This window comes from Corylus avellana, chromosome ca5 (assembly GCF_901000735.1).
Source record: "Corylus avellana chromosome ca5, CavTom2PMs-1.0".
Lineage (NCBI taxonomy): Eukaryota > Viridiplantae > Streptophyta > Magnoliopsida > Fagales > Betulaceae > Corylus > Corylus avellana.
The window spans coordinates 26667711-26687511 of record NC_081545.1 but is presented as its reverse complement, the minus strand read 5'-3'; the positions used below and the strand labels follow the sequence as shown (position 1 = coordinate 26687511).

Below are 19801 nucleotides of genomic sequence, written 5' to 3'. Positions count from 1 at the left end.
GTACGTTCTTAAAAAATGTCAAATAATGTTTTTAAATTAAATAAATAAAGTTTTGCCATTCAACATATATAACTCTTAAAATATTATTGATTTATGATAATTACTAAGTTAATTACAGAAATTTTCTCCAAATCAGTTTGAAACAAATATTCTTCAACTCATTTTTTTTGTTGAAGAAAAGACTGCTTTCTCATTAATTAATTCAAACTAGCTGGAGCATATTGCTCCATCTGTAAAACATCAGAAATACATGCTGGTGGCTCATGTAGCCACAACTTATCCATAAAATTTTGTGTAGCTATTTTTGATAAAATATGTGCACCCTGATTACCCTCCCTGCGAACAAAAGACATTTGCCATTGTTGAAGAGACTGTCATTCTTGCTTGATATCATCCACCATCATCCCCATGCTGCTCCAATCCGGGTTTGAAGAATTAATGGCCTTTATTACCCCCTGTGCATCCCCCTCAAAATGAAGGCGATCAAGTCCCAAATTTTTGCAAAATTGGACCGCCACAAGAGCTGCCCGTGCCTCCGCCTTTAGAGAATCCAAACTGCCCACACAGGTTCTACTCAAAGCTGCGATGACTAGACCCTGCTCATCCCGCACCAACACACCAAAACCCATCCAGCCTTTTCCAGATGCCAAAGAAGCATCCCAATTTACTTTTTTCCAGCCCAGTCGTGGATTTTGCCATTTCACCATAATACCTCCAGTGGTGTGGCATACGCCCCTGCTCCCAACCCGATAGATGCATCAAAGTCTTCTATAGCCACCTTTGTTCGTTGAACCAGTAACGTGGGATGGGTCATAGTGCCACCATGCACCACATCATTTCGTCGAAGCCACAAACGACGAGCTAGGCCTATAAATAGCTTAATTTCAGCTTCTGCACAAAGAATAAAAATATCCTCAACCAATTGGAGAAAAGATAAGACACCTGTAGAACTTTTCTTCTGCAGTTTCCGACACCCCATACTCCAAGCATCCATAGCTGAAGGACACTCCCATAAAATATGCAAAGCCGTTTCTGGAGCATTCCCACATAATGGACACAATGGATCCTCAACAATTTTCCGCTTGTGTAAGTTGCTCCGCGTAGGCAAAATTTCATGGCATGCCCTCCATAAAAAATTCTTTTCGACATTTGGAATTCGTTGTGCCCACAACTTGCTCCACACTGTACTACGTCCCACCTGCAATGAGCATGAAGCACCCTTCTGAGCGTCCATTTCCAACTGCAAATGATAGGCACTTTTAACAGAAAAAATTCCATTTTTTGTGCCTCGCCATATACACCGATCTGCTCTATTAGATAAACCAACCGGCACCGACAGAATAAGATCAATCTGTCCTTAGTAAAAAGGTGTTCCAGCAAGGTAGAGTCCCACCACTGAGTATCTTCGTCGATGAGTTCACTAACAGTAGCATCGTGCTGTAACAAAGATGGCCGGGACTGCACCATATACGTAGACGGCCTAGGAATCCATTTATCCTTCCAAATTCTGATTTTTTTCCCGTCGCCCACCCTCCATATTAACCCGGCTTTTAGTAAGTCACACGAGCTAAAGATACTCCGCCAAGCGTACGAAGGTCGTGAACCAAGAGAAGCCTCAAGGATATTGCCGTTTGGATAATATTTACCTTCCATGATTTTTGCAAGAAAGCTGTCCGGGTTTTGCCAAAGTCTCCAACTCTGCTTGGCTAGAAGCGCTTTATTAAAGCTCTGAAAATCTCTATATCCCATTCCACCCAATTTTTTTGCTATCCCCAAACGATTCCAACTCATCCAATGCACCCCGGACTCCTTATTGGGTTTATTCCACCAGAATTTTTGCATAAGTGAATTAATTTCCGAACATAGAGTCTTCGGAAGGAGAAAGACACTCATACAATAAGTTGGGATTGCTTGGATCACCGCTTTCAACAGGATTTCCTTCCCAGCTTGTGACAAAAATTTTATCTTCCAGTCTTGCAATCTCTTCCAAACCCGATCAATAATCCCCCCAAAAGCAGCTGTGCGGGATTTTCCAACCAAAGCTGGTAGACCCAAATAAGTATCATAACATTGTATGGAAGGTATTCCGGCCGCCTCAAGAAGCCTCCCTTTATCCACCACAGAAGTATTCGGCTGAAGAAAATAGCCGTCTTATTGCTATTTAGGCGTTGTCCCGATGCTTCTTCATATTTTTTTAAAAGACCCGACAAATGCTCCCATTGTAAGATGCTAGCCCTACAAAATAATAAACTGTCATCTGCAAAAAATAAATGGCTTATACGAGGACCCTGTCTTGACGTAGGGACCCCCGTTAAGGAACCATCTCGAGTAGCCCATGATAACATAGAGCTCAACACCTCTGCACAAATAAGGAATAGGTAAGGAGAAATAGGGTCCCCCTGCCGCAAACCTCTCGTCGGATATATATGCCCACATGGAGTACCATTCACCACCACCGCATATTGGACAGACGTCACACACATCATAATTAACTTGATCCACCTTACATCAAATCCCATCCTCTTCATCGTTTCCTCCAAAAAATACCACTCCACCCGATCATACGCTTTACTCATATCCAATTTAACTGCCATAAAACTTTTCTTACCATTCATCCTAGAATGCGTGGTATGAAGAGCTTCATACGCAGCTAAAATATTATCAGTTATGAGCCTCCCCGGAATAAACGCACTTTGAGTGGGTGAGATAATATGTGATAAAATCTTCTTCAGTCTATTAGCAAGAACCTTCGAGATTAGTTTGTATAAAACATTACACAAACTAATAGGTCTAAACTCAGTAACACATGTTGGATTCTTCACCTTGGGAATTAATGCAATATGCGTCATATTTAAAAAAGATGGCATGATTCCAGAATTAAGAGTATCAAGAACAGCCTGACAAACCTCATCACCCGTCATTTCCCAATGAGTTTGGAAGAACCCCGCAGAAAAACCATCCGGACCCGGTGCTTTAAGCGGTGCCATTTGGTACAATGCTTGTTCAACCTCCTCTTTAAGAAACGCCTTCAGCAACTCATCATTCATTGAGAGGGAAACTCGTCCTTCAAATTGCTGAAAACATGGTTCCAAATTTCCTGCAAGGCCAGCTGAAAATAAACCCGAAAAATAGTCAACAAAGGCCTGCCCAACCTCCTCTGGAGACTCCCATAAGACACCTTGCTCATCTTTAATTGAAAAAATCTGATTGGATTTTTTCTGGTGGTTTGCACAAGCATGGTAAAACTTGGTATTCCGGTCACCATTCTTCAGCCACTCGGCCTTAGCACGCTGTCTCCACCTTAAATCTTCTTGGGTCAACAAATTGTTTAGCTCCTGCTGCACTGTTTTGGCTTCCCCAACTGCTGCCACGTCCTCCTCTCCATGCAACTCATTTAATTTTTTGGAAAGTTGCTGAATAGAAGTCTGTAGAGATCCATGGCCTGCTTGCTGCCATTTCCAGGATGCACGTTTACATCTTGATAATTTAATGTTAATGCTCTCCCAACCAGTCCACCCACGCAAAGGCATGTGCCATGTCTGCTCGATACGATCAATATAACCCCTATCAAGAGCCCATGACGCTTCATACCTGAATTTCCTGCCTCCCGTTCGGCCATTATCCTGTCCAATTAAAAAGAGCATTAACACTGCATGGTCCGAAGTAACCGTAGAATCCACCAATACCTCAGCAGCTGGAAATAAATTGCACCAAGTCGAATTTGCTACCCCTCTATCTGATCTCTCCTTCGTATAATCTTGCACTTCCCGACCATTACTCCATGTATATTTAGGGCCGCGATATCCAAGGTCAGACAAGTCACATTCATTCAAGACAAATTGGAATTTTTTCATTTGGCTACTAGACCTCCCACTGCCGCCCCATTTTTCTGATAAGGAGACGATTTCATTAAAATCTCCTATACAAAGCCATGGAGTCGGAGATAGGTTACCCAACACCTTAAGTAATTCCCAAGCCTCATGACGTTTAGCTACATCCGGATGTCCATAGAAACCCGTAAATTTCCAAGGAACATCAGAATATGTAGTTTTGATAACGCCATTGATGTGTCTTTGGCTAAAGTTTTGAATATCCACCACAATCTCTTCACCCCAAAACAAGGCCATACCCCCACTTTTCCCCACACTATCAACTACAAACATACTTGGAAAACCCAATTTATATCTTACCATCTCCATTTTTTCTTTTCGCATTTTGGTCTCCATGAGGAAAACCATCAATGGGCGCTTCTCCTTCACCATTCGGCAAAGGTCACGAACTGTTCAGAGGTTCCCAAGCCCACGACAGTTCCAACTAATAATCATCATTGCGGTCGGCGGAGCTGCTCCGCAGCTTCCGCCATCCCCGAACCGTTAAGATTTTTTGTCATTGAAGCCAATTTCTGTCCGCGAAATTCAAAACCAAGGCTTTGAACCACACCCCAAATTTCCTTCTGCTTCCAAGGCCTTGCTTGGGAGGTGACAGACTCCTCTCAGGCATATCTTCCACATCTCTAAATTTCCTCTTTACACTCACCTCCTTCGTACCCTTCTCCGCTTGCATAGTTTTTTCCACATCCGCCAAAATAGGTCCCATGTATGGTGAATGAGAATCTGCACGTGACATAGGACTAGGAGAAAGACCAGCTTGTCCTTCATTCTCAGCTATTCCTTTTCGTTTTTTTGACCCCCTTGAACACTCCACTGCCACCTCACGCTCCCCATTAAAACTCCCCCCAGCTGCCTTTCCTTTTGAAGAAGATTTGGCCGCATTAAATTCTTGCGAACCATCTCTCCTTCTTTCATGCTCCCCATTCCGCCCATCACTCTTATCATAAAGTCCAGCATTACTTTGTTTAGGAAAAAAATCTCTCCCTTTATGACTCCCACGTTGACCCCCATGCATCATGCCATGATTTTCGTTTTTTTTCCATCCGAGCATTGGGCCGGTTTGGGTTTGGACATGAACCAGAGGAATCGCCGCCCATCTCCTTCTCCAGATCATCATCACCGGCAACATTATTCCGACCTCCTCCTGTTGCCGGGCGATCATAATTTGCTTGACCCGTCCACCCTGGTCGACCTCCCCTCTCAGATCGTCGTGTCGGCGATGACGCCCTCAGCCACATTCCATATTCTGGGGAATTCTCCTGGAAACGCATTTTGCTCTTGAACGGGCACCCTGTTTTATCATGGTTAAGAACTCCACAATAGAAACAAAATTTTGGAAGGTGTTCATATTGAAATGCAATCCATTTTGATTTCCCTTGCACCTTCAGCATTCTCCCCCGTGCCAGAGGTTTCGCCAAATCAAGTAAAATTCAAACACGAAGGAATGCTCCCCATCCAATACCATCCGCTTCCGTATCGACCATCTCCACTTCTCCAACCGTGGATCCAATATGTCGTCCAGTAGTCTGGTTCATACACGCCAAAGGGAGATTAACCATTCGCACCCAAAACGCAGCTTTCTCAAACGTATATTCCGATGGTGAACTCAGCCCGTCGAAGTCTTCAAGGAGAAAAAGACTTCCTTCAAAAACCCAAGGTCTACCTTCCAAAATCCTCCTCTTATCCCCCAAATTTGTGAATTCCACCAAAAACAAATTCTCTCCCAAAACTTGGAATGAAAGTGTTCCCGATGGTTTCCACCAACTTTGTAGGATGGTCTCCTTGCTAATCATCCGATCCGTGACTAGTTTTCCTAGCACACAAAATTTCCCCCGCTCTACTCCATCAATCAATTCTTCGTCCGGCGTATCCAGATCAAAACTCTCTTCCTCAATCAAAGAGAGATTCATCCACATCTTTGAGAGATCTTCCATCACTGACTTTGCAACAACACACTGATTACTTCCAAATGACTCAAGTCATGGAATACGTTCCTTCTCTACTAGGGTCTAGAGAGAAAACAAATGTTTTTTTCTAGAGCTTGTCTAAAATTCTTCAACTCATTTAAAACAGTGTCATATGTCTATAAACATTTAAAAGGCACATTAAATTTTTAACGTTATTAATAGCAGTTTACTAATTTAGACTAAATTTAATGTGCCTTTTAAATGTTTATAGACACATGACACTATTTTAAAAATGAGTTGAAAGATATTTTCTCCAAACTCGTTTGGAGGAAATTTCTGTTATAATATAAATGTTAAAGTAATAATTAAGGCCTCGTTTGGTTTGCAGAATAGACTATTGGAATAGACTAGCTAATCCTATGTATAGTTATTCCTTTGTTTGGTAACACACTATTCTTGGGAATAGTTTATTTTTAATTTTTTATGAGACTACTAACTCATATACTCAAGATTAGCTAAGCCACTAAAAAATAGGATTAGCTAAAATGAGTGGTTTAGCTAATCCTTAAGGAATGTAATATATTTTTCAAAAATATCCATATATTTTTTTTAAAAAAAAATTTAATACAAAAAATAAAAATAAAAAAAATATGAAAAATAAAGTGGGTGGCTTCCACAGAAGAGGTTGAGGGTGGTCGCACCACCCCTAAACGCCTCGGGAGACCACCCCCATCACATTTTGGGGTGGCGGATTTGCTTCAAAGGTGGCCACCTGTTTTATTTTAGGGATTTTTTATTTTTTTTAATATGAGTTTGAAAAAAAAATAATAATATGGGATTTTTCGTAATTTTGATTCAATTCAAATTTTTGCATGTGTGTTGTTACCAAACTAAGGAATAGGAATAATCATTCTATTACACAATATTCTTTTCCTAGTAGTAGCTATTAATTTTCCAATGGACTAAACATTTCGAGAACCAAAGGAGGGCTAAGTGATTTAACATGGTATCAGAGTCAAAAGGTCATGAGATCAAACATTTACTCCGTCAAATTACCCACCATTTAAATTAAGTGATTAAATTTATTTCTAACTTTTTTTTTTTTTGGAAGTATACCATACTCATTCATTGATAAAAGTCACGAGCATAAAGCTCTTACAAACAGAGCAAAAAACTCTGAAATAAATCATAGCCAAAACTAAAGATACAGTCAACAATAACAGACCAAATCAACCATAACAAAGCATCCGCTAACCTATGACTAATCATCGGGTTTAAAAATCAGATCTGCATCAAACAGACACCATCTAATGCATAAGTAGCGCTTATTCCTCGGCCTTGAGAGCAAAACCCCCAAGTCGATACTCATCCTCCTCGACCCGAAAGCCAGGATAAAGTTCACATCCATAACCCAAAGGTTTGGACCAGTAATAACGGGCAGCAACCGGGCGCAACAAAACAGGAGGGGAGAGCCTTATTACAAGCAAAAAGAAAAACCATATAGGGAAATAAATGGAACAACAAAACAAATGTAGGAAAAGAAATTATAGCAAAGAAAACAAAATACAGGGAAACTCAAAGGAAATACAAAACAGAAAAACAACAATGCAAGGAAATAAACGCGAAAAAAACACACAAAGCGGGTCACAGCAGCCGGAGGAGGCCGATCGCGAGCTGGCCAGAAACTGCCGCGGAAGGTAGAACAAAAAGCTTGGCGCGGGAGGAGTGCGTGAAAAGACCCGATAGCGAGCGGTGAGCGGCGAAGCAGGCATGGAGGAGATCGACGGCACACACAAACAAACAAGGAGGGGGAGAGTTTGAGGGAAAACCCCCAATAATAGTACCCACCGAGAGGGAACACAATCACAACAGAACAAAAAACACCAAAGACAGAAACAAGCCTAAAAACAAAACCGGGAAGCAAAGAAGCAAAATCAAAGAATGAAAGCAAAGAAGCACAATCAAGGAGAAACGAAAAACAAACCTAGCCGAATCGACGGAACCCGTGCAAAAGGTGGGATGGGCACAGCAGAATCGAAAAGCAAGGATGTGGGCAGGCATCAGGGGAAGCCAGGCGGAGGACGGAGGATCGGGCAAAGGCAAGCCGATCCAGCAATCAACCCATTTCAACCCAAGCAGGGAGCGCTGCAGATGGAGATGGCGGGGAAAAGAGCGGCCAGGGGAGCGGCAAGACCAGAGGCAAAAAGGGAGAAAAAGTAGAGGGGGGAAAGGAGAGGCAGGGAGGGGGAAGAGAGGGGGCACCGGGACTAGGGACATCAAGTAAAATACTAGAACCCGAAGATGAGAGGTCGAGGGGAGGAGGGATGCAGGCAAACGGGCATCCCTCCTTCCTTGAGGCGGTGGCGCTCTGGAGGGGGGCTTTTATCTCTAACTAAGATTAAGCTTTTGGGACACCCCTATTCTACAGCCATAAGATTTTAAAATTTTTGGGGACTTCTATACCCCTAAGCTCTCGGGCAATTTTGCGGTTGCCGCCCTTACCTAAAACCCTAGGCCATAGAGAGAATAGTCTATACTCTATGGTGCATTTCATGGAGATGAAAGTGCATCTAACTGCTGGTTTTAAGCCTGGTGTGGACTTAGCCACTCGATCTGATCCAAACATATCTTAGGCTTACTTAGCCTTAGAGGCCTGTTAATATGTAATATGATCCTCCAAATGTCACTACTATTCGATTTGCTGAAATCTTAGATTTTTCCATCCGGCGGAAGTATTGAAGAGCATGTTCAACTTTGCCGGACTCTGCAAATCCATTGATTAAAGATCAATAGACTACTTAATTCGGACAAAAGCAGAGAAGGTGAGACAATGTGGCTTAAAACCTGTTGCCTGCCATTTCAGATAAGAGTTCGCTTGCTTGTTCCACTGAAATCCCTTCCTGCAATCATTTGAAAGAAGTCCCATAATTCTCATGCTCTTGAAGAGAGAGAGAGAGAGCTTTGCAAAGCTTTATGATAACTTATTAGAATCAGGAAATACCAAGAGATGTGCACTAAGCTCATAGCTAAAAGTTATTTTAGATAACATAGCATAAGCAAGCCACCTTGAAGGAGAAGGATCCTTTGTTTTTTTAAGTTAATTTTTATCTTAAGAGAATACATATAATTTATAGAATAAAACTGTATACCATACAAATTTCTCACAAAACTGATTTATAAAATTCATTAGTTCTTAAATAAACCCTGTTTTTTTTTTTTTTTTTTTTTTTTAAAAAAAAAAAAACTAAATGTGTATATTTTTAAGTCATTTCATAACTCAATGAAATGATTTAGATTCTATTATATATACAATTTAATTGATGTATTAAGCTAATGGAAAATTAAAATAATGAATTTAATTATTTAATCAAATATAATTGTTAATATTTTAGATATGCAGGGGGAATGTGATTAAGAATACAGAGAAAGTAACGAATTTATTGTTTATCATATTTATCACGACTTAATACTATTTTTAAATATTGTAAATACTAAAGTGAGAAAACATTTATTTGTTTAAAATAAATTTAAAACATCAACCAAAGGTCCGAAAGAGCAATAAAAATTAAATCAACCGACCAACAAACCCACCAACCACCATGCTTATGCTTACGAACTCTGCTTTATCTCACATTTCTCCTTCACCTCTTCTTCCTTGCCACACAACCAAAACCAATCAAAAATTCGTTACTAGGAACGCAAGAGCTAGTAGAAGAACATGGCTTCCACTGACCGTTACCAGGGTCTCATCGTCAGACGATCCGACGGTAGCCGTTGCATCGTCGCCGCCACCGCCGCCACCTGTTGGTGATGATGAGAGTATGGTGGTAGAATCCGCGGCGGACGTTGTGAGGAACTTCTACGCGGGAATCAACGGCCGCGATTTGGCCTCCGTGGAGGACCTCATTGCCGACAACTGCGTCTACGAGGACCTTATCTTTCCTCGTCCTTTCGTTGGTCGCAAGGTACGGTTTCATTTGGGTCTCAAATACGCTCAATTGGGCGCAACTTTTTCTACGTGGGTCCTAGAATATTGAGTAAATAATTAAATTCCCAATTTTTAATTTTGAAATATCTGGTGTTTAACAAGCACAACAATATCATAATTTCATGCATGGCTTCAAGTTGCTATGAAAAAGTGGTTTATTTATGTCTCTCATAATTTGGTTTGTGCTTCAATTATTATGCAGGAAATCCTGCAGTTCTTCAAAAAGTTCATTGGTTCTGTTGGCAGAGACCTCCAATTTGTTATTGATGATTTGTCTACTGAGGATTCCTCAGCAGTTGGGGTGACATGGCATTTAGGTATGTTGAGAAACTATTCTATGGTTTTTAACCTCTTTCATCTTCTTATATAGTGATTATCAGTTACCTGTTCAGATTTTTGTTTTTTTTTTTTTTTTTTCAACATGACTAATATATAGGAAATAACTTCAGAATGGAAGAGGAGGCCTTTTCCTTTTAGCAAAGGATGCAGCTTTTATCGGTTGGAGGTCGAGAATAATAAGAGGCAAATAGTGTAAGTGAAAATTTTTTGTTGAATCTATAGTTTACAAGTATTAGCAGTGCATTATCTAAACCTTGTTGAAAGAATCTGCCTTCAGATAATTTCTCTAAGCCTTAATTTTAAAGTTTTTCTTTGCAAATATATGAATATTCCGGGTTGAAAACATAAGTTGTTGGTTGTGAGAGTCCAATATTTCTCACTAAGCGATTAAAAGTTAAGAGGAAAACTTACTTGAAAATTTTCTCTGGTTAAGTGTTTTAGAACTTCAGTGGTGCTTGCCTTCTCATTGAATAACTTAAGCTACAATTTTAATCATATTGCTTGATGAACTAGTCTGTAATGAAAAAGAAAACTGCATTATGATCTGTGCTGAACATTTGAAGCCATGTTTTTTGTTCAGAATACACTTCTTGTGGCTATGATCTCACTCTGATTTTCCATTTTAGTTTCAAGGGTGCAAATCTCTTCTTTGAATGAGAAATTTAGAACATGATCAGGGTAATACTGCTACATTAATGGACAATTTCCCCCCTTTTTCTTAATTAAAAAAGGGGGAAAAAAAGTAGGAAAGATAAATGAAGGAAAGCTAGATTTTTGCTTCTGTTATGAAAGCTTATATACTGAATTTTTAGCTGCAAATTTAAAATGAAAATTCTACAACATACTTGCGTATGAGCAACAACTCTTTCACTAATGCTCAAAACTTGTTTCAATAATAAACTACCATCATAATCTCCATATTTCATCTGAAGAATACCAGTTTATTTAGTTGAAGAGATGCTTATGACTTTTATGTACCATGCAAGCAATCTGCAAGGAATGCACATATTTGTTGGGAGACTGATCTTTTTTTTTCTTCAAAAAAAAACAGTTATGGGAGAGACAGTGTAGAACCTGCGATCAAACCTGGGGAGACGGCTCTGGTATGTAATTTAGTGAATTGTGCATGTGCACATATTATTGTTCAGATGACAACTGACAAGTCATACAATAATGTCTTACATAGAGACTGCAAAACAAGAAAAAGAAAATGAAGATAAATTGACTTGTGTATTCTTTGTATTTCCAATACAAACCATGCTCAACTCCACTAAGTGGTTTGAGATTGCATGAATTAAGAGACATGCACACCCAATGGACAAAAGAAATGGAAAGAGACTGCTTGTATATCATCATTGAATACTCATAATTTCTGCTGATAACCCATGTACTCTGCAAGGTGGCTTTTGTTTTTTTTGGATAACTCGCAAAAGGCCAATTTGTTAGGTTTCAGATTTCTTATGGTTTTCCTGGCAACCAATTGAAATCAAAATAATTTTTTTGTTGAAAGGCAAATAGTTTACATGCTTGTCCATAAATTCTGTCATTCTGAGTTAAATTTTATGAGACTACAGGTCGCTATCAGAGGTGTTACTTGGCTTCTGCAGCAATTTCCACAGCTGGCAGACCAGTTATGATAGAAGCCATCGAGCTATTTTTCCTTCAACTTTAGTGGAAATAGTTATTTGTTATATAAGGTTTGATAAATATCAAAATTGTATAGTAAATTCTGCCCCTGCTGAAGAAAAAATTTAAGTAAATGATGGATTATATTCTTTATGGTGCTGTTTATTTTATATTTGTCAATATTGGTGCTACATTTCTTCAACTAAATTATTACAGTGCAAAATTTGCTGCTGCTCAATGTAGATCATGCTCATATACTGTATTTTGTAGCCACAATGTTCTTTTTATATAAACACATTAGATAACTTAGAAAAAGGAAATACCAAGAAGTGTGCCAGCCTGCATAATCAATTGTTCAACCAAAAATGGGAAAAAAGTGAGAAAAGGATAGGGGCATTCCGAGAATCGAACTCGGGACCTCTCGCACCCAAAGCGAGAATCATACCACTAGACCAAATGCCCTGCCTGTAGTGATTACAAACTAATTATGTAAAGTCAGTTTCTTTTGGATTTAATATCTTTCATTTTGACCAAACTGTCACCTATGCATCTTACTAACTTGGTCAACTGCTGAATATAAGATGCTTAGGTGACAGTTTGGTCAAAATGAAAGATATTAATTCCAAAAGAAACTGAGTTTACATAATTAGTTAATAATCACTATAGGTAGGGCATTTGGTCTAGTGGTATGATTCTCACTTTGGGTGCTATTTTTCCTTTATCTTTAGTGGAAATTGTTATTTGTTATATATAAAGTTTGATAAATATCCAAATTGTATGGTAAATTCTGCCCCTGCTGAAGAAAAAATTTAAGTAAATGATGAATTTTATTCTTTATGGTGCTGTTTATTTTATACGTATCAATATTTGTTGCTACATTTCTTCAACTAAATTATTACTGTGAAAAAATTTCTGCTGCTCAATGTAGTTTGTGCTCATTTGCTGTATTTTGTAGCCACAATGTTCTTTTTATATAAACACATTAGATAACTTAGAAACAGGAAACACCAAGAAGTGTGCCAGCAAGCATACTCAATTGTTCAAGCAAAAATGGGAAAAAATGAGAAAAGAATAGGGGCATTCCGAGAATCGAACTCGGGACCTCTCGCACCCAAAGCGAGAATCATACCACTAGACCAAATGCCCTGCCTGTAGTGATTACTAACTAATTATGTAAAGTCAGTTTCTTTTGGATTTAGTATCTTTCATTTTGACCAAACTGTCACCTAAGCATCTTACTTGCTTGGTCAACTCCTGAATATAAGATGCTTAGGTGACAGTTTGGTCAAAATGAAAGATATTAATTCCTAAAGAAACTGACTTTACATAAGTAGTTAATAATCACTATAGGTAGGGCATTTGGTCTAGTGGTATGATTCTCGGTTTGGGTGCAAGAGGTCCCGAGTTCAATTTTGTCGGTCTGAGTTAAATTTTATGAGACTATAGGTCACAATTAGTGGTGTTACAGGGCTTCTGCAACAATTTACACAGCTGGCAGACCGGTTATGATAGAAGCCATTGAGCTATTTTTCCTTCATCTTTAGTGGAAATAGTTATTTGTTATATAAAGTTTGATAAATATACTTGTATGGTAAATTCTGCCCCTGCTGAAGAAAAAATTTAAGTAAATGATGGATTTTATTCTTTATGGTGCTGTTTATTTTATTTGTTGCTACATATCTTCAACTAAATTATTACTGTGAAAAATTTTCTGCTGCTCAGTGTAGTTTGTGCTCATATGCTGTATTTTGTAGCCACAATGTTCTTTTTATATAAACACATTAGATAACTTAGACACAGGAAATACCAAGAAGTGTGCTATGCTCAATTGTTCAAGCAAAAATGGGAAAAAGTGAGAAAAGGATAGGGGCATTCCGAGAATCGAACTCGGGACCTCTCGCACCCAAAGCGAGAATCATACCACTAGACCAAATGCCCTGCCGTTGTGATTACTAACTAATTATGTAAAGTCAGTTTCGTTTGGATTTAATATCTTTCATTTTGACCAAACTGTCACCTAAGCATCTTACTTGCTTGGTCAACTCCTGAATATAAGATGCTTAGGTGACAGTTTGTTCAAAATGAGAGATATTAATTCCGAAAGAAACTGACTTTACATAATGAGTTAATAATCACTACAGGTAGGGCATTTGGTCTAGTGGTATGATTCTCGCTTTGGGTGCGAGAGGTCCCGAGTTCGATTCTCGGAATGCCCCCTTATCCTTTTCTCACTTTTTCCCCCTTTTTTTTTTTTTTTGTGTGTGTGTGTGTGTGTGAGTCACTTTCTCCCATTTTTAGTTTGAACAATTGATTATGCGTGCTGGCACACATCTTGGTATTTCCTGCTTCTAAGTTATCTAATGTGTTTATACAAAAAGAACATTGTGGCTACAAAATACAGCATATGAACACAAACTACAATGAGCAGCAGAAATTTTTGCATCTTTATGCTTGAAATAGATTCCAGTGATTGGAGTAGTGAAATTTAGAACGTTTAAACAAGCATGGAATAGTCTCCTGCTTGTGCGCCGACAGCCTTTGACTTTTAGGTGGCTTGTTTTGCTAGTCGCTGGAGCTGTTGAAGGACTGTTGAGTGTTGGGATCTGTAATGGCATATAACCATGTGGTCCTCAACAGACTTGTCTTCCATCTTACTGAAGCTTTTTTTTGTGCTTTGATTTTCTGCAACAACTTTTTTTCTGCAGCCTTGTGTTTCCATAGCAAAGTTCCTATAATCTTTAGATGCATTTTGAGAGCATAGACATTTTTTATAGTATATGCATCTCTGCAATGGTATCCAATTGACTCCCCCTTTGTAGAAATGGAAGGAAAGTAGTTATATTGGGTATGGGTAGCAGCGCCAGCTGTTTCCTAATTGTGGTGGTAATGGATGTGATAGAAATCATCACACCCTTTAGATTGATTCCTTGTATTGTTAAAGAGAACAATACTTATATATTGTCTTCTAATTAGAATACTTATATTGATCTGTAATGGCATATAACATATGCAGTTACCATTTCAGTACTACTGATAAGTACTTATATTGTCTTCTGAGTAGAACGAAGTTTTTATTTATTTATTTTTGTAGATGAGTAAGGACAAGTACAATAAAAAAGCACAATTACAAAAACAATAAATTACCTAATTCAAAATATAAAAATCAAAAAGAAAATTTAATCTTGAGAGCAATCCGGCTATAGCTTCATAGGGATCATCAAAGGTAGAGAAAGCAATTAGAAATGTTGCCAATGAAGCTGGTTGTAGTGACCCATAGTGGACGTCGTGGGTATCAACAAAGGAAACCCATAGTGGACATCGTGAGACTAAGAGGTAATTGTATAGTGGTGGATGAGATACCACTTGAGGCAGTGGGACAGAGAATTACCAAGATCGAATATTTTTGAGATGTAGATCTAAATCTGAAATTTTTTGTGAATCAAAAGAGCTCGACAAAAGAGAGCCAAAAGTGTTGTGATTAAGATTTGCCAAAAGAGAACAAAAGAAGTGGCAGCGTGTATAACCTATGCATGCCACAATGGCGAGTGAGGTACACGCATGAGGAAGGGGGCTGGTGGATGGATGAGCGGCAGCGGCAGCCAGCGACGGAGAAGAAGGTCCTGGGTGATGAAGGCAATGGGTTTTGAGTAGATCTATCATCTAAACCAAACAAAAGACTAAAAATACTTAAGAAAAAAAAAAGTTACAAAGAGGAGATGGTAGAAAAAAGAAATCATAATGGTTGTGGGGAGAGCGCTGACTGAGATTTGACTGGGGGAAGGTTAAGAGTTTTTAAGAGAGAGGGGAGGTAGTTTTAAAAATGAAGAACGGCATTGCGGCACCGATATGAAATGAAATGAAAATGATATAACAAAAAGACATACGTTAAGATTTGTTCATTTTGGGGCATTCCGAGAATCGAACTCGGGACCTCTTGCACCCAAAGCAAGAATCATACCACTAGACCAAATGCCCTGTTGTTATTAATAGACTAATTGTGTAATCTCAGTTTCTTTTGGAATTAATCTCTCATTTTGACCAAGCTGTCACCTAAAAGCATCTTGGTTGGTCAACTCCTGTCCTGAATAAATACATCTTCATCTTTATGCTTGAAATAGATTCCAGTGATTGTACTGCTAGAATTTAGCTTCAGAGCAATGGCAATGAGGATGAAGCCTTACTTGAGCAACAATTTCTTGGCCAGAGGCTCTCTAATTGCCATGGCTCTGACACCTGAAATATTTGTTTGTCCTTGCACCAGTCTTTGCAAATCTATGGCATCCCATCCCAATCCTGATTTTTTGGCATGTTTGCTTCAATTAACAAGCCGTGGTAAAGCCTTCCCCATTAGCATTCTGAATCTGGTATGGGGATTTACTTACTTCTGAGCTCTTCCCTCCGGACTGATATTCTGAGTTGTACTTTCTGGCCATGCCCTTGCAAAAGTGGAGAACAGAATAATGGACAGTAAATATATCAAATGTTGCCTTCTTTCTAACATACCGGATAGAAGAAAGAACGTCAGTAGAATGTGCACTCACCTGATCAACAAAAAACTGGATCTTTAAACTCCAACAGGAAGAAAACTTGTAAAGTTCACTGACAGAGGAAAACTCCTTGTAACTGATCCATGACAAGTTAAAAAAATGTGGTATCCAATTATAAACTTCACAGCATTAAAATTTCCATAAGAAAGAGACAAGAAATTGAAATCTGTACTCTTATGTTTTGAAACATAACAATGTGAATCCTTCATTCAGTTTTGTTGCATTATGACTGTAGTGTGGTGTTCCTCACCAACAAAAAATGCCCTAGTAGTTCAGAGATGCACACCAGATTTCGTTTAGAGGTGCATTAGCCATTTTCTCCAAAAATTGGCAATGCAAATAGGTAAGATTGGAATGCCATCAAAATACAAGCCTTTGAAGTAATGAACTCAAATCTGCTTCAAAATCAAAACAGATGAAAGTAGATGTCTTTTATGAAAAGAGTTCATGTGCAACCAAGGTCTCCAGTCTCAAACACAATCTTTCTGCTTACTAAACCCATTATGCACTCTCCTTCTAAACAATATCTCTGCTTCAAATTAGTTCAATAATTATGGTTCTTTTGGCGCTTCTCTCAATGGCAGTCTAAATCCACTTGAAATCTGTTAGTAGTCCTTTGTTTAGTATTAGTTCCATTGTTGATCCAATTCCTCAATAATGTCGTCTTCTGAACCAAAATCCACACTTGCAACATAACCCGCATGTTTCATTACCTCAGTTAATCCATCCAACAAAGTGTAAATCTCTTGTGCATGGGGGTTTGATGCGTCTCCCACCACAAAAGGGAAAAATCCCGTGCCCACATCAACCCAAGCACAACCAGGAGCCTTCCTCACACCCAAGTACCTCATGGAAGTCCTAACCTTCGCTAGCTTGTTCCAACAGCCAGCAGCAGCATGCATGTTAGCAATCAAAACATAGTAACCTGAGTTTTCAGGCCTCATTTCCAATAGTTTTTCAGCGGCCCACTCCCCTGTCTCTGTATTTCCATGAATCTGACAGGATCCTATGAGAGTGGCCCACATGGCAGGGGTTGGCTTGTATGGCATTGTAGTGATAATCTCTGTTGCTTTGTTTAACAAGCCAGCCCTACCAAAGAGATCAATCATGCATGCATAAGGCTCCAAATGAGGACATATACCATATAAACATAGCATCTTTTCAAAGAGCATTTGGCCTTGGATTACAAGTCCGGAATGGTTACAAGCTGATAGAACCACAACCATGGTTATATGGTCTGGTTTGGTTTGGGACCTTCTCATCTCTTCAAATATTTCTAGTGCAGCTTGCCCCTCTCCTTTCTTTCCATATCCAGCAATCAAAGAGGTATAAGTCACCTCATCCCTTTTGCTCAATGAATCAAACACTCGTTTAGCTTCTAAAACTTTGCCTGATCTTGCATACATGTCTACAAGAGCATTCCACAATAACAAATAGTCTTTAAACCCTTCGCGCTTTGTAATGTAGCAGTGGAGCTCCTTCCCATATTGCAGATTTGCCACTTGAGCGCAGAGGGGAAGAATGCTCGCAATTGTCACATAATTTGGTTCAATTCCAGAAAGCAACATCTCTCTAAATAGGAATGATGCTTCGTCAGATTGATCCATGTGGCTGTAGCCAGAAAGCATGGAGTTCCAAGTAATTATACTCTTATTTTCTAACAATCGAAACAGAATATAGGCATGTCTAAGGTCTTTGCACCTGGAATACATAGTAATTAATACATTCTTGACGTTATGAAACCCATCACAGCAGCTACGAATTGCAGAACCATGAATTTCTTTCCCCAATTTAATGACCCCAATGTGGGAACATGCACCCAAACCGATAATCAGTGCCACATAATCCAAATGAATGCCACAAGTTCTCATATGAGAAAGCAAGTCAAGTGCTCCCTTAAAATTGCCCATCCGCAAGCACCCACCAGCTATAGTATTCCAAGTTATGATATTAACTTCAATACCCGTCATCCTCATAGTTTCAAAAAGTTCAAATGCTTCCTCCCACATTCCTCTGGAAGCATAAGCAAAGATCATCGTGTTCCAAGAAACAACATCCTTCTCTAGCATCTTGTCAAACAAGCTACGAGCGACATCAAGTTGCCCAAACTTCCCATACATAGAGACCAGGGCATTATGTACAAACAAGTTCCACCCAGAAGAGCTAGAATTAATAGAGTTATGAATCTCCCTGCCAAAACCCAAATCCAGTTTTTCGCCACAAGCTTTGAGAACAGATGGGTAAGTGAAATTATCTGGGCGAACCCCCCTATCCACCATTTCCTTATAGGCAGAGAGAGCCTCCCCAAAAAATCCATTTCTAACATAAGAATAGATAAGAAGATTCCAAGGCAAAGGGTGCAAAATACTTGAATTCTGAGTAATATTACGGGCATCAACAAGGAGATCAAAGCTTGAGTAAAATGTTACAAGTTTGGGCATCAAAATGGGATGTTGTTCAAGACCCAAGGAAATAATCTGGGCATGAAGCTGTTTACCTTGTGGGAATGATTTAAGGCTGGTGCAAGATAGAAGAAGAGAAGAGATGGGATGTACGATAACATCGAAAGAAGCAACAGAAGAGGCACGTAAATGGATAAGAGAGAAGGTTTTGAATGCTTTTGATAAATGGGCCTGGCTCACAAAGTCCTTGAGAGATGCAAAAAGAGAATTAATCATAGATTCATCACTACTTGTGTCTGTGTCCAGGATAGAATAATTGGACGTGCATGATGTCGGTGGCTTATTATATGGTTTTGTACCTTGTTTCCATTTTCTTGGAATGAATTTTTCAAGTTGAGATATAGAGAGTCCTGTTGGGATAACCCGTAATGGAGAAGACGGCATGCATTATAAATGTATGTGATAATATGGTCGGTGAGAACTGCCTGCATGGCTTCACCCACATTTGCAATATGTGGCTCGGCAAAATTGGCTATCAAGTGACTCAATCTTTGCTTGTGAGGATCAATGCCTAGTCCATAACTGAAGGAAACAATTCCCCTGTAAAAACAGAGCTGATGTAAGCACTGAGTTAACCATGAGTGTCAAAGCAAGCACTCCACGCTCTAGTTCCCATATTATGCTAAAAAAAATTCTCAATTGGGTACATCCAGTTGAGTTTCCCATATCTGGGATGGATATTAGAAGAGGAGATAGATTTCTTTTCTTTTCTTCCCTTTTCTCGACAAGAAAATAAACATATAATCTTCTGAGTTCCATATGCTCACAGTGGTATTCAAATGTCAAAGCATGAGACTTAAGAGTATACTTATGAACAAGGTAATTCTAATAAAGAAACATGGAAGAATAAAAAAACATCACCACCAAGAAATTAAGAAAAAAAAAAGTTTTAAAATTGTGCGTTCTTCCTTTTTTGTATGAACCATTTTCTCAGCAACCAAACAGGTTAGGTAGAAAAAACTTTAGAAACTACAGAAAACAACCACCTCTGAGCTTAGCGTAACCAACATTTTCGCCCAGTTTTATGCAAGTATTCTTTAGG

At 39.1% G+C, this 19801-nt stretch overlaps 2 protein-coding genes and 5 non-coding genes across 7 annotated transcripts; 2 read left to right on the top strand and 5 right to left on the bottom strand.

Moving 5' to 3' along the window:
* Positions 1 to 9365: 9365 nt before the first annotated feature.
* On the top strand, positions 9366 to 11903 carry LOC132182681 (uncharacterized). The gene is made up of 5 exons (XM_059595993.1): positions 9366 to 9762; positions 9988 to 10102; positions 10235 to 10316; positions 11176 to 11227; positions 11699 to 11903. The coding sequence occupies exons 1-5, from the start codon at positions 9397 to 9399 to the stop codon at positions 11759 to 11761; spliced, it is 678 nt and encodes a 225-aa protein (XP_059451976.1). The 5' UTR covers positions 9366 to 9396; the 3' UTR covers positions 11762 to 11903.
* Positions 11904 to 12140: 237 nt separating this feature from the next.
* TRNAP-UGG (transfer RNA proline (anticodon UGG)) lies at positions 12141 to 12212 on the bottom strand. Its single transcript has one exon. It is a non-coding gene; the product is annotated as a tRNA-Pro (tRNA).
* A 612-nt stretch (positions 12213 to 12824) lies between these two features.
* Positions 12825 to 12896, bottom strand: TRNAP-UGG (transfer RNA proline (anticodon UGG)). Its single transcript has one exon. It is a non-coding gene; the product is annotated as a tRNA-Pro (tRNA).
* A 720-nt stretch (positions 12897 to 13616) lies between these two features.
* On the bottom strand, positions 13617 to 13688 carry TRNAP-UGG (transfer RNA proline (anticodon UGG)). The gene has a single exon. It is a non-coding gene; the product is annotated as a tRNA-Pro (tRNA).
* A 206-nt stretch (positions 13689 to 13894) lies between these two features.
* On the top strand, positions 13895 to 13966 carry TRNAP-UGG (transfer RNA proline (anticodon UGG)). The gene has a single exon. It is a non-coding gene; the product is annotated as a tRNA-Pro (tRNA).
* A 1687-nt stretch (positions 13967 to 15653) lies between these two features.
* Positions 15654 to 15725, bottom strand: TRNAP-UGG (transfer RNA proline (anticodon UGG)). Its single transcript has one exon. It is a non-coding gene; the product is annotated as a tRNA-Pro (tRNA).
* Positions 15726 to 16892: 1167 nt separating this feature from the next.
* On the bottom strand, positions 16893 to 19143 carry LOC132180297 (pentatricopeptide repeat-containing protein At1g71490-like). Its single transcript, XM_059593071.1, has one exon. The coding sequence runs from the start codon at positions 19141 to 19143 to the stop codon at positions 16924 to 16926; it is 2220 nt and encodes a 739-aa protein (XP_059449054.1). The 3' UTR covers positions 16893 to 16923.
* Positions 19144 to 19801: the final 658 nt, after the last annotated feature.

Coding starts and splice junctions, on each gene's coding strand:
- LOC132182681 (XM_059595993.1), top strand. CDS start 9,397: ATGCTTATGCTTACGAACTCTGCTTTATCTCACATTTCTCCTTCACCT. Junction 9,763..9,987: donor GTCCTTTCGTTGGTCGCAAG/GTACGGTTTCAT, acceptor ATTATTATGCAG/GAAATCCTGCAGTTCTTCAA. Junction 11,228..11,698: donor AACCTGGGGAGACGGCTCTG/GTATGTAATTTA, acceptor ATGAGACTACAG/GTCGCTATCAGAGGTGTTAC.
- LOC132180297 (XM_059593071.1), bottom strand. CDS start 19,143: ATGCCGTCTTCTCCATTACGGGTTATCCCAACAGGACTCTCTATATCT.